Raw genomic sequence first — 13,286 nt, forward strand, 5'->3', positions numbered from 1 at the left:
TCTAATGTTTCTAGTGGTGGAATCACTCTATTGAGCTACAAATTTATAAGTAACTCATTTGTTAATTACCCAGGACATCCCCTACACAGGCTTGCTTCTCTGACCAAATATGAACAGTGGACACTGGCTCATACATTAATTCCCCCCCCCCCCGCCCAGATACAAGGAAATTCCTCCAAGCATGATAACCTAGGCATGAATAAGCCCAGAACATCACCAAGGTTTGAATAATAACTAGTGGAGTTCGACCTGTGAACCTGGACAACTGCATCAGGGGCGACATGCAAACCTGGACAACTGCATCAGGGGCGACATGCAGCCGTTCAAGTCCCTGAGACCTTTTTCCCAGGTTGCACACAGGTGGTAGTGTTGTGGTACCTGTAAACTGAAACACGACATTCTCAGCCTCAGCTCTGCCTCTGGTTTGTGGTAGGATCTGGGGGACCATGCGGGTACCACTGGGAGCTTCGTTAATTCTTTTGGATTCTTTGTTTACCACTGGATGGACTACGATGCACCTTAATGGTCTGAAAGAAGGGACGGAGCTGGGCTTGGGTTAATCCTGGCACTAGATCGGGTCTGGAAACACTCTTCCAAACTGCAGGGTCTAATAGACATGTTCCATGCAGGTATATACATACACATGTACATCATAATACACACAGCATAGGCACATGGAAGGAAATTCATGAAATTATGTTCTCCTAATGATAGAACAAATGAGTTGTTGCCTCAAAACCAGTGAGTAATAAAAAGACACTTGCTTTGTTACACACCTAGACTGGGTACATAAACTTAGCAGCAGAACGAAAAATTAAAGCTGTAACAGCAGGTACCAACTTAGCGACTGTACACACACACACACACACAAAGGATGTGTAAGTGTGTACATACATACACAAATATTCCTTGGCTACTGTCTGCTTTTTTTTTTTAAGATTTTATTTATTCATTTGACAGACAGAGATCACAAGTAGGCAGAGGCAGGCAGAGAGAGAGGAGGAAGCAGGCTCCCTGCTGAGCAGAGAGCCCAATGCGGGGCTTGATCCCAGGACCCTGAGATCATGCCTGAGCCACCTACGCTGAAGACAGAGGCTTTAACCCACTGAGCCACCCAGGCGCTCCTGCTTTTGATCAAAATCTAGATCAGAGTGTGGATTTTTCTCTTTGCTCAAACATTTCTGCCTGAAAGGAAACAACACAATGTGGGGCCAATGCTTTCACTCTGAGCACTGAGGACAGCACACACTGAAGTTTCCAGAGCGCAGCAGAACCGAGTCTACTTCAGCCCCCGCAGCTCTGCCTCACCTAACGGCACCTCCAAAACCTGCACTATGAGGCTCATAACAGGGAAAGTCCACAGGACTTGTGTCCAAGATTGTCGTTCCCTTCTTGTGTGTTAACTGCCTTCACCCTGAAGTGAATGGGAGCCCCAGGCCTTGCCTTTGACCTACAGTGAGCCCAGAGAAGGTGGAGGCAGGGAGTCTCAGCAAGGACAATGTTGACGTTCGCTACTTACAGTAAAAGGAAACAGGTGCTGGAGTCCTAGGAGAGAGCCCTCAACGAACATTTGAAACATCAGAGCAAAAATGAAACCAAAGCTTTATATCAAAGCCGGAAATCTGCCGTGAAGGCAGCCATGAGACGTGTGGCCGCACTTTTTCTGAGAGCCCACCGCTAGGGCAGAGTCACCAGCCTGGGGCTGGAGGGCAGAGGGGGCCAGTTAGGGCAGTTAACTGTTAAGGTTACAGGGCTGCCTTTGCATATCTAGCACAACATGATTTTTTCAAAGTCCTGATGGGCCTTTGTATTCCAATTGACTTTCGTTTCCCTATTTTGCAATTAGACTAGCCTGAAGAGGAACTGGTGGCTTTGGGAGAACTGTCATATGTGTTCATTTCCGCAGCTGCCTACTTTCCCATCTGTTCCGTTTGGACCAAGCTCGCTGGCTGCTGCTCAGGGCTGGCGTGTGGTGGGACTGTCTGAGCCATGAACGGCCTCACAGGTGCTGTCCTCTTCTGGGCAGTGGTAGCGTGGGCTGAAACGAACGAGCCCTTGGGAGAGACGAATGAGGCTGGATTTCAAAAATGCAAGAACGCCTTGAAACTACCTGTTCTAGAAGCCTTACCCGGAGGGGGCTGGGATAACCTGCGGAATGTGGACATGGGACGGGTGATGGACCTGACTTACAGGAGTTGCAGGACCACGGAAGATGGACAGTACATCATCCCCGATGAAATCATCAGCATCGCCCAGAAACAAAGCAACCTAGAGATGAACTCCGAAATCCTGGAGTCCTGGGTGAATTACCAGAGCAGCACCTCCTTCTCCATCAACTCAGAACTCTCCCTCTATTCCAAGGTCAATGGCAAATTCTCCTCTGGTTTCCAGAAGATGAAGACCTTTCAAGTAAAAGACCAAGCTGTGACTACCCGGGTCCAGGTGAGAAACCTGATCTACACGGTCAAGATCAACTCAGCTTCAGAGCTAAGCTGGAGGTTTAAGAAGGAGCTGATGGACATCTCTGAGCGCCTGGAGAACAACCAGACGCGGATGGCGACCTACCTCGCAGAACTGCTGGTCCTCAACTACGGCACCCATGTCATCACCAGCGTGGATGCCGGCGCTGCTCTCATCCAGGAGGACCACATCCGAGCCTCATTCCTACAGGACGGCGAGAGCAGTCGCACCGCCGTGACTGCCTCTGCTGGGATTGCCTTCATGAATGTCGTGAACTACAAATTTGAGGAGAATTACACCTCGCAGAGCGCCCTCACCAAGAGCTACCTCTCGAACCGCACCAACTCCAGGGTGCAAAGCATCGGAGGGGTTCCCTTTTACCCGGGCATCACCCTCCAGGCCTGGCAGCAGGGCATCCCCAACCACCTGGTGGCCATAGACCGCGCTGGCCTGCCTCTGCATTTCTTCATCAACCCGGACATGCTGCCCGAGTTGCCGGGGCCCTTGGTCAAGAAGCTGTCCAGGACGGTGGAGGCCGCCATGAGGCGCTATTACACGTTCAACACCTACCCTGGATGCACCAATGCCAATTCGCCCAACTTCAACTTCCAGGCCAACACGGATGACGGCTCCTGCGAGGGGAAAATGACCAATTTCTCCTTCGGAGGAGTTTATCAGGAATGCACCCAGCTCTCCGGGAAGGAGGTTGTCCAACTCTGCCAAAACCTGGAGCAGAAGAATCCCCTCACTGGTGACTTCTCCTGCCCTTCTGGCTACTCCCCAGTCCAGCTGCTCTCCCAGATCCACGAAGACGGCTACAACCACCTGGAGTGTCGGCGGAAATGCACCCTCCTCATCTTCTGCAAGACGGTGTGTGAAGACGTGTTCCGGGTGGCAAAGGCTGAATTTAGGGCTTTTTGGTGCGTGACGAGTGGCCAAATACCAGAAAACTCAGGACTGCTTTTTGGGGGCCTTTTCAGTGGTAAGAGCATAAACCCTTTGACAAACGCGCAGACCTGCCCAGCTGGCTTTCTTCCACTGCGGCTCTTTGAAAGCCTCAAGGTATGTGCCTCCCTGGACTATGAGATGGGATACAGGTTTTCAGTCCCCTTTGGTGGCTTCTTTAGCTGTGCAGTCGGGAACCCTCTGGTAAATTCTGCCACATCCAAAGATTTGGGGACACCTTCTCTCAAAAAGTGTCCCGGGGGCTTCAGCCAACACCTGGCCGTCATCAGTGATGGATGCCAAGTGTCCTACTGCGTCAAGGCCGGGCTCTTCACAGGAGGGGCTCTGCCCCCTGCAAGGCTCCCCCCTTACACCCAGCCACCCCTCATGAGTCAAGCTGCCACCAACACCGTCCTAGTGACTAATAGCGAGACGGCCAGCTCCTGGATTAAAGACTCCCGGACCCACCAGTGGAGGCTGGGGGAGCCGTTAGAGCTGCGCAGGGCCATGAGGGTCATCCGTGGGGATGGCGGTGGTCTGTCGGGAGGGGCAGCAGCTGGGATCACAGTGGGGGTCACCACTGTCCTGGCAGCCGCCATCGCCCTGGCCGTCTATGGCACCCGGAAGTACAAGAAGAGGGGCTACCAGCCGTTGGAGGAAGAGAGGCAGAGTTTGGCTGCGGGCACTGTAGACACTGGAGGTGCCCCTGACCAAGAACAGGAGCGGAGTCCAGCCTGAATCTCTCCCCCAGAAACGTCTCTCCCGTCTCTGCATTCATGCCTTTCATCTGTCTCCACTTCTGCCTTCCTGAGGACTGGCGTGGCAGGTGCAGGAAAAAGTAGGTATAACTTTGTGACTTCCTTAGGGCTCCCGGCCACAAAATGAACAGAGCTGCGTGGGCAGGGTTGGGGAGGGTGGGACAGCCAATGCGCCTTTTAAGCCAAGGTCATCCTGGGGGCTAAAACGCGAAGGGGGTGTCTTTTCTCTGTGTGCATCACTGTTTATCTTCACCTGACTACAACCCTAAGAAAAGAGATGGGGGGAGCATGCAGACCTTTGGGTTTGGGGACCCTGCATTTAATCCGAGATCAGTTTCCAATTCACGAGCTCCAAGAATTTCTGTTTTGTTTTTTAAATATCTCTCTGGATTTCATTCTCCTGGGGGCTGAAATTTCCCCCAGAAGATATGGGAAGTCCTGCACAGGCACTGATTTTCAGCCTTGAGGGTCCTGTACCGATGCATGGGGTCCTCCGAAGCTTATCTGAACAGCGAGATGTTGTCTCTACTAAGTCTATGTCTTCTAGCTTTCCAACCACGATTCAGACTCGCTCAGATTGGGCCACTCTTGGACTTCAGACCTAGTGCCATAAGGTCCTCAAAAATGTTTTAACTTAACAATCTTCTATTAGGAGGTTAAGGGAGAAGGGACGGTTTCGAGACAAGGTATAAGGAAAGAAAGGATGAGAACTGGACAAGATCCTGGCACTCAGGGGAAACTGAAATCCTTACTCTTAACTACCTGCCTGACTTAGGGAGCTGCAGATTGGGGTAGAACAAGCATTACAGTTTCCTGGTCTCTGTTTCCAGAGTACTACTCCTTCTTCATCCATGAGGGACCCCCCTCCCCGTCCTCACATCACTGTACACACCCCCAAAACACACATGTGTGCACCCCCCAGACATACACACACACCCCAAACACATGTGTGCGCACACACACCCCTTCCCCTCACCCAGCACATTCCAGCAAGAAGTCTGCATTTTTCTAGGGGCGGAAGACAAGGGAAAATGCAAGAAGTCAAAGTAAGCCCACACCAAAGTATTATTTCCTCCCTAAAACCAAAACAGAATAGAAACGACCAATTATATATCTTACCTTTGTTTTCTTCCCCCCCAGCAGAAAAGGGGCTGTCATGATCAAATCCATGTTTTTAAATGAAACGAAAAAGACATCCAACACCATTCGTGACACATTTATTTCAGTTCTGGCAGACCTCCTTCAGGCATCCAGCAGGATGTATGACCATTTCCTGGCATTTGGGGCTTTGTCCAATTTTATTTATTATTTTTTTCTATTTTGGCGGTGGGGGGAGATTTGCCTGATTTTAATACCAGTCTCATCGAATTGTAACAATTAGGGTGAGTTTATTAATATTTCTCCATGACATTAAAAAAAATTTTCATATTGACTAATCTCTACTCCCAATATGGAGCTTGAACTCACAAACCCTGAGATCAAGCGTCACATGCTCTATGGGCTGAGCTAGCCAGGCACCGCTTCTCTACAACAATTTTAATTAGTTAAATATCCCTTCACTGAATCAGATGCCACAAATGAGTTAATTTTTGTGAAGGATAATCTGCCCTCGCCTTGTTAACATTCACAATCACGAGTTTCGGCTTACATAAGTCCTTCTGAGGAGCCTGCAGCATCCCAGCCTGTGGGAAGGTGGGAAGGAGGCCACTCATATGTCTCCCTGGGAGTGTGAGCCCTCCTCTCCCGGCTGCCCAGCCACCAAGACTGATTTCTGCAACCTCCGCTTTGGATCCTGCCGCTTAAACATTAAAATATTCTCCTAAACCTCTGGGTGTTTTGTGGGTGAGTTTCAGCTGAACTAACCACTTTTCTGCAAATTCCCCATGAATTCCTTGAAGACAACTGAGTCAGACAAAGTGCAGCTAATGGCTCTCAAACTTTTAATGCACTAACTGCCCTTTGAAATAGAAGTCCTTTCCAAACTTGTATTTCTAACAAAATTACGCATAAATATGCATTAAAATGTGCACTGAAGGATCACGCTGTCCAACTGCTCATCTACAGGAAATGAGAACATGCGGGTTTGCAGTTTTCAGCCATCACATCATTTTGCAAAGTCAGAACCCAGGGTGGGGAGTTCACCGGCTCTGCTGTCCTGACCTGGGAGCCCAGGCTGGGCTCTGTGGAAAGATGAAACCCACCTTCCGCGAAAACAACACTCTCTAGATTCTCAGAAATCGACACATTTGGGTGATAAGGGCAGGTTTGTATTTGCATTTCGTGTTCGCGTTAGTATCGGTATGATTAATACTAAACATTTACTTGAGAAACAACAGCTTGCAAACTATTGAAACATCTGCTACATTGTAGTCAGGTGGAGGGAACTGTAAGAAGCAAACATCCACGTGTTTTAAGGCGGTCTTTTCCGCATAGATTCACTTAAATTTCCCCTGGCGTGCGGTCTAGTTCTTGAGAGGAAATAGAAGTCAAACCAGGTCCCCTGGTCAAGTGTGTGGTTGCAAAAGATTTGGGGGGGGAAAAAGAGAAGGACTCCCCCGCCCCCATTCTGGTCTTGTGGTTGCTTACAGATTGGGGAAGGTACCCCAAATGCCTCGTATTTAGGTGCCCTGATCTGCAAAAAGCAGAAGGTTAACAGCCATTTGTGGTTTGTTCACTTGCCATTTATTGTTCTGCACATACACCTCATGAGCACCAGGTGGCGATGTCCTCTCACAGAGCAACACCAAGGACTTCAAAACACCAGTTACAAAGATTTAGGTTAGGACATTCACCTTCCCTCTCCCAGAAAACCCCCCACTCAATTGCCAGTGACCACAGACAAGAAAAGGGGACAGGGCCCTTTCTTGTACCACACGGGGCCTGCCCCCTGCCCTCTCATGCACACAACAGTGCAATACCAGGACGAGTACTTTTGACCAAGTGCAAAACCACAGAGAAGTCCAAGTTTTACAAAAAAGGTGGGGGAAAGGGTATGAAACACAAAGGCGCGCACAACCACGTACACACAAGTAACCTTCAGGGATGGGCATCTGACAGTTTGTCTGCAATCCCATTTGTCATCCCTGCAGACTCAGGAGGGGACAAAGTAGGCTGCTGGTGCATGAAAGGAAAGGCATGGGATTCCCCTCACGGGCCAGGAGACACGGCGGGAACAGCCATGGTGGGAAAACATCCTGTGTCAGAGGGGTGGGTGCTCAGGACCCCTGCTGGCGGGGTTCTCACTGAGCCCGAGACTGTGCCTTTCTGGGTCGGCGCAGAGAAAGGGCAAAGGGACACCCCCTCCACGCCTTGCCTGGCACAGTGTTAGAAAGGAGAGTCAAGACCCCTTCTGCCTAGAAAGCCCCCAAGAGGAGCAGCATGAGGGTGAGGTCATGCCTACAGAGCACCCCAGGGAGGAAGAGAACCAGGGCGCAGATGTCGTCAGCATCCTAAGGGGGAAGTCTTGAAGGTATGAAGACTTATCCTGAAAGAGGAATTAACCCTGGCACCCTACCTGCCTGGTCCGTTCTCGGAGTCCTCTCCCTTCTTCGCTCCGCTGTCCCCCTCCCCAGCCGTCCCTCCTTCTGCCTACTGCAGGGAAACCAGCCTCTCCCCGCTGCCCTCTGCCAGTGGTCAGCGTGTATGTCCTTCCTCTCCCCACCTACTCCACAGCGGTGTATTTCTACCCACTGACCCTCAACCTGCTTCCTCATCCCCGTGGGTGAGAAGCTCGGCAGACACTTGACCCGGGCCTCCCGCTGAAGGCGGGGATGGGACTAGGTCTCCAGGGAGGCTCTTCCACGATCTCTGGTACACCGTGGCCTGGCAAAGGGCGCAGGGTGGGTGTGATATTAAACACCGCAGCAAGGTCCCTTCCGCTGAGTTCAGATGTTTCCTCCCGACTGTGGTAGGAAACTGTGCCCTGTGGAGCCGTGAACTCAGGCCCTGTGTCCTGGTCCACTGGTAAGATAAGACGGCAGCCGGCCGACAGGAGAAACCCGACCGAAGGTGTCAGGAACGATTCCTCCTGTCATAGCTCCCTCCGCTGGAGCCAGTTAGCATCCTGATAGCCATTTGGAGAATAAAGGAAGGCTCAGCGCCAGCATGTCCCAAGGAACTGGGTGACGCTCAGGTGAATCCACCGGTCACATCAACGTGAAAACGGCTGCGGGCGAACAGCAAGGAGCTACGGAGCCAGTTCGCAGGAAAGCCTGGCTTCGGGTTCTAACTTAAGTACCATTTCTGAAGGTTCTTTTGTTTCATTTTTCTAGCATCAAAAACCTTCCAAATATTATGAAATATATAAGGATATATATACGTCAAACCCCCAAAACATGAGGTATATAAATTCAAATTAGTATCCAGAGGAACTTCCCCCAAACACATAGTTCAAAGAACCCACTTTCTAAGGGAGATTTGGGTTTCCCTTCTTGATCCCCCTTCTCTCCTCCCTGACCCCCAATTCATTCCTTAAGGGAAGTGGAAAGCAAGAGGAATGCCGGAGAGGGTATAGACAAGAGTCTTGGGACACAACCCAAACGCAGGTTGGACTGGACCACGATGTGGTCCCAGCCCTGTTAGGAATGAGCTGAAAAGTCTCCCTCCATGCTCCAGCTCAATCTGTGATAGATGAGGGGTCCAGCACCACCTCGGGGATCTGATTAGCAAATGTGCATGGAGACAGATCAAAGCCCTCATAGAAACAAGACTGGGTGAATTGGTTAGATCCGATCTTGAAAGAGATATAAAAAGGGGTCAATCCAGCCCTCACCTTACACGTCTCCCCAAGCACAGTTGCCTGGGGCATCTGGTAAGATGCATGATCGTTACCACCTGGGTCCAAGTTTACCATGGGATGGGTTGCAAAGGGTGAGGAAGGTTAAGGAACCACAGCCTGATTGTTTGATCCCCATCAGAACTGGAGTTTGACAGTTCGCAAAAAGGATGGGAGAACAGGGTGGGACTGTCCACCAACCTGGCCCAGTGGTGCACACACGCACACACACAGATATGCACATACACAGATGGCACAGAGCCCAACATGGGCTCTACTCACAGTGACTTGATGAAACTCATGGAATCTTTGAGCTGGTCTGGGATGAGTTGGGACGAAGGCTATGGGCTCCTCTCCCTGAGGACAGTTCAGATGCTAAGTGGGATGCAGACTCTGGTCTGATCAGAGAGGGGCTGGAAACATCACGGGATGCCACCCCAGAGAGGAATCCCAGAGTCCATCCATCCACACAAGAGAACCAGATGCCTCTTTGGACAGGTCAAAAACATGAGGAGGGTGGGCTCAGAGAAGCCAGGGACTATGATGAGAGCTGAATGTGCTCCCAGAAGCCTTTGCTTCCCTGACCCTCTTGGCGGGAAGTGCTTCCTTGCTGTACAACGAGGCATTGATTTCTGATGTCACAGCAGTTTAGCGGTTCACCCCTTTCCCCCCAATCTTGCACAGTGAGAGCTCCTCGCCTCCAGAGGAGGAGAGAAAAGCAGAAACTCCGCTCTCAAAGGAGAGTGGAAGCAGCAAGAAGCCAGCTAAGGTACAGAACCTCAGGCTTCACAAGGCCAGGGTATGGAGCGCCCTTGCACTGTCCATACCCTAAGTGTGCTGACCATGCCCCCTACTTAGGGGGGTGGGGGGTTCTTGCCTACCCAGCACCGAAAACTCCATGGGAACAGACCGAGGATGGCCCTCATCCCATGTTTCCTTTATGGTGGATGAGGGTTATGAATGACGTCACCTTACTCAATCTCCCTCCCCCACTGTGGCCGGGAGGGATGGGGGATGGGGACAGGACAGAAGGGGAGATGAGGGAGTCGGGAGGGCATGGCACCAACTTCCACCTTGACTCTCCCGCGTCCTGCCCTGTGGTCCCCACGGCCCCCCCTGGCCCATAGACCCCCCAACCCCACCCCAGCTCAGTCCTTCTCCTGAGCAGTGCTGTCCTCAGAAATGCCCTGGGCAGCCAGTTCAGCCAACACGTTATCCAGGTAATTGGCATCCGGGTAGCCGTGACCTGTGAGATTAGAGCCGAACTCTGTCTTGTGGTGGACCTCGTTCCAGATCACGGTGTCTGACTCGCCCGTGGTGCTGGAGGTACCGATGGCAAAGATGAGGCGGCGATCCCAGGCCACAAGCAGCAGCTTCAGCACCTAAGCCGGTCAAGGCAAGAGACCAGAGGCAGACGTTTAATGTTGGTCAAAGACTATGCCTTGGACAGTAGAGCCTTCCCAAGCGTCCACCTCTACTTGAATCATGATGCCCCAAGCAGCACAGTGAAAAGAGTTTGGGTGTAGAGTTAGGGAGGCGCGAGTTAAGTCTTGGTTCTGTCACCGGCGAACCGTGTGAACTTGGACAAATGACATCACCTTTCTGAGCCTTGGTTTCCTCACTTACAAAATGGCGATGCTATGATCTGCTAAATGTTACCAGCACTTTCACAGTAGAGACTGACTCACGCTACTCAACAAACATTAGCTACCAGCATCACGGTGAAAAGACAGGACCTAGGACTTCAAGGGACTTATGATCCTAGAGCTTCTGAGGCTGTGCGCTCCCCTCCCCCCGCCCCCGCTCCCCAAATGTAGTATTAGAGCACACACAGCTAAAGACGTGCCATAGCTCTCCAGTGATGGGGTTGGAAATGCTGTGACGTCAGGCTTTTTTTTTAAGGTTTTATTTATTGTTTTGACAGAGCGCGCGCACAAGCAGGGGGATTCGCAGACAGAGGGAAAAGGAAAAGCAGGCTCCTCGCTGAGCAGGGAGCCCGATGCAGGGTTCGATCCCAGGACCCTGGGATCACGACCTGAGCTGAGGGCAGACACGTAACGACTGAGCCACCCAGGCGCCCCTCTACCAGGCTATTTCATATTTGTTTGCTGCCCTGGTCCTCACAAGTTCACCTGCAGGCAGATCTGGCAGGGGTTATTATCATCTCTATTTTATAGCTGAGACCCGGAGAGATGTTAGGGCTTGCAGAATGTTCTAATTCAGCTAAATTTTTAAAAATTGTCGTTGAGTGGGCACCTGGGTGGCTCAGTGGGTTAAAGCCTCTGCCTTCGGCTCAGGTCATGATCCCAGGGTCCCAGGATCAAGCCCCACGTCGGGCTCTCTGCTCAGCAGGGAGCCTGCTTCCTCCTCTCTCTCTGCCTGCCTCTCTGCCTACTTGTGATCTGTCTGTCAAATAAATAAATAAAATCTTTAAAAAAAAATTGTCGTTGAGTAAGACAACTGCCTACCACCCTGTCCAGCATGAAGAAAGCACCTGATGAAAATGCCCGGGATTCCGAAAAAGACTATCACGGGGCACCTGGGTGACTCCGTCGGTTGAGCATCTGACTCTTGATTTCAGCTCAGGTCATGATCTCAGGGTCCTGGGATGGAGCCCTGCATAGGGTTCTGCTCTCATCCAGGGCATCTGCTTGAGGATTCTTTCCCTCCGCTCCTCCTCCTACTCTCTCTCTCTCTCTCTCTCTCCGCCCCCTGCTCTCTCAAATAAATCTTTTCTTAAAAAAGTTATATTTGGATATCAACTTCAGGAGGATGGGGGCCAGCACCCCTGACCCCTGAGTTATTAAAGAGTCACCTGTGTATCAGTAGAAAAGGACATGAAGACACAATTAATAAATATGAGCCAAAGCACGTGTGATTACAACAACAGCTGTCAACACCCTGGGCATTTTAGAAATGCTGCTTTCACTTAATTTTTACAACATCCTGTCCAGGCAGATAGAAATTGTCACCACTGTTTTATAGATCTGGAAACTAAGACTTCAGAATGTTAATCTTTTATGCCAGTCCCCACATCTGGTAAATGTAGAACTAGGACTCTGTCCGAGGCCAGTCCGGCTCCCAAACCCATGGTCTTATTACCTTGCTGTGCAAGAGTCCAAGGTTAGGGCCCCCGACCGGCAGACAAATGAAGGATAGAGGTGAAGAATTAGTGTGAGGGGAAGGTTTAGACCCACACTGTAGTAGGTCTGTATGCCCAGCTGAGAAGACAGCACATCGTAAAGAAGGAAGGGAAGGATATCAGAACAATTTTTTGGTTTTTTTTTCTAGTTTATTTCTTATCAACAAACAGCTTGATGCTAGAAATTGTGCTTTTGGTTACCTAACCTGGGAGGCTACAAGGTGACTCAGTCTGTTAAGCCTCCGACTCTTGATCTCAGCTCAGGTCTTGATCTCAGGGCTGTGAGTTCTAGTCCGGCACTGGGCTCTATGCTGGGCATGGAGCTTACTTTCAAAAAAGGATACTTAACCCGGTGACAGGTGAAAGACGGAAGTATTTACTAGGTTGGCAGCGGCAGGATTAGAAAAGGAGTCAAGTGGGGCACCTGGGTGGCTCAGTGGGTTAAAGCCTCTGCCTTAAGTCTCAGGTCATGATCCCAGGGTCCTGGGATCCAGACCCACATCGGGCTCTCTGCTCAGCGGGGAGCCTGCTTCCTCCTCTCTCTCTGCCTGCCTCTCTGCCTACTTGTGATCTCTGTCTGTCAAATAAATAAATAAAAATCTTAAAAAAAAAAAAGAAAGAAAGAAAAGAAAAGGAGTCAAGTGGTTTAGTGGGTAGTTCATGGGTAAATGCTCTGAGCAGGGCGGTCATTCAGAACAAGAGATCACTAACATGTCCAGTCTGGGTCCCAGGGATCCTGGGTATGTCATTAACATGGGGACAAGGCTTGGAAGGGGAGCAGCTCTCGGCAAGAGGGTTTAAGTTTTAGCAGTAGGAGTTCACAGTGGACATGTTTAGCCATCAGCTGGGACGGTCGATCTGGGGCTCAGGTACGGACATGTGTCTGTTCAGAGCAAACAGGTATCAGGCCTAACCCTGACTCCTAATCTAAGGACCCCGCACTGGGCACATCTTCACGATATGGTTGATTTTCTCACTGTTCCAAACGATCTGCTTCCTCCTCTGTAAGAGGAAAACACAGCCATACCCTTTGCCATGGGGCCCAAGGGGCCACTTCTGGAAAGTTCATGACCTCATTGCCTGTGTAGTGCCCATGACTTGCTGGGCTCGGTGACACGTGAGTAGAAGCAAGAAGCTTTCAGGCGCAACTCTAGTAGGGTTGTACCGTGCCACTTGGATTCTCTCTTGGTCCCCGGCCCCATTCTAT

At 50.8% G+C, this 13,286-nt stretch overlaps 2 protein-coding genes across 2 annotated transcripts in view; one reads left to right on the plus strand and one right to left on the minus strand.

Moving 5' to 3' along the window:
• Nucleotides 1-1,989: 1,989 nt before the first annotated feature.
• MPEG1 (macrophage expressed 1) lies at nt 1,990-6,396 on the plus strand (the record flags this gene model as incomplete). Its single annotated transcript, XM_080816489.1, has 1 exon — nt 1,990-6,396. The coding sequence occupies one exon, from the start codon at nt 1,990-1,992 to the stop codon at nt 4,141-4,143; it is 2,154 nt and encodes a 717-aa protein (XP_080672615.1). The 3' UTR covers nt 4,144-6,396.
• Nucleotides 6,397-10,085: 3,689 nt separating this feature from the next.
• The window catches only part of DTX4 (deltex E3 ubiquitin ligase 4), a gene marked incomplete at both ends in the record, with an annotated part of 32,304 nt that continues 29,103 nt past the window's right edge, over nt 10,086-13,286 (minus strand). The window contains one exon of the mRNA XM_080816500.1: nt 10,086-10,319. Within this exon, the coding sequence (XP_080672626.1) occupies nt 10,086-10,319 (234 nt within the window). The remainder of the gene's footprint in view (nt 10,320-13,286) is intronic.

Source organism: Martes martes, assembly GCF_963455335.1.
Source record: "Martes martes genome assembly, chromosome: 10".
NCBI classification, from domain to species: Eukaryota; Metazoa; Chordata; class Mammalia; order Carnivora; family Mustelidae; genus Martes; species Martes martes.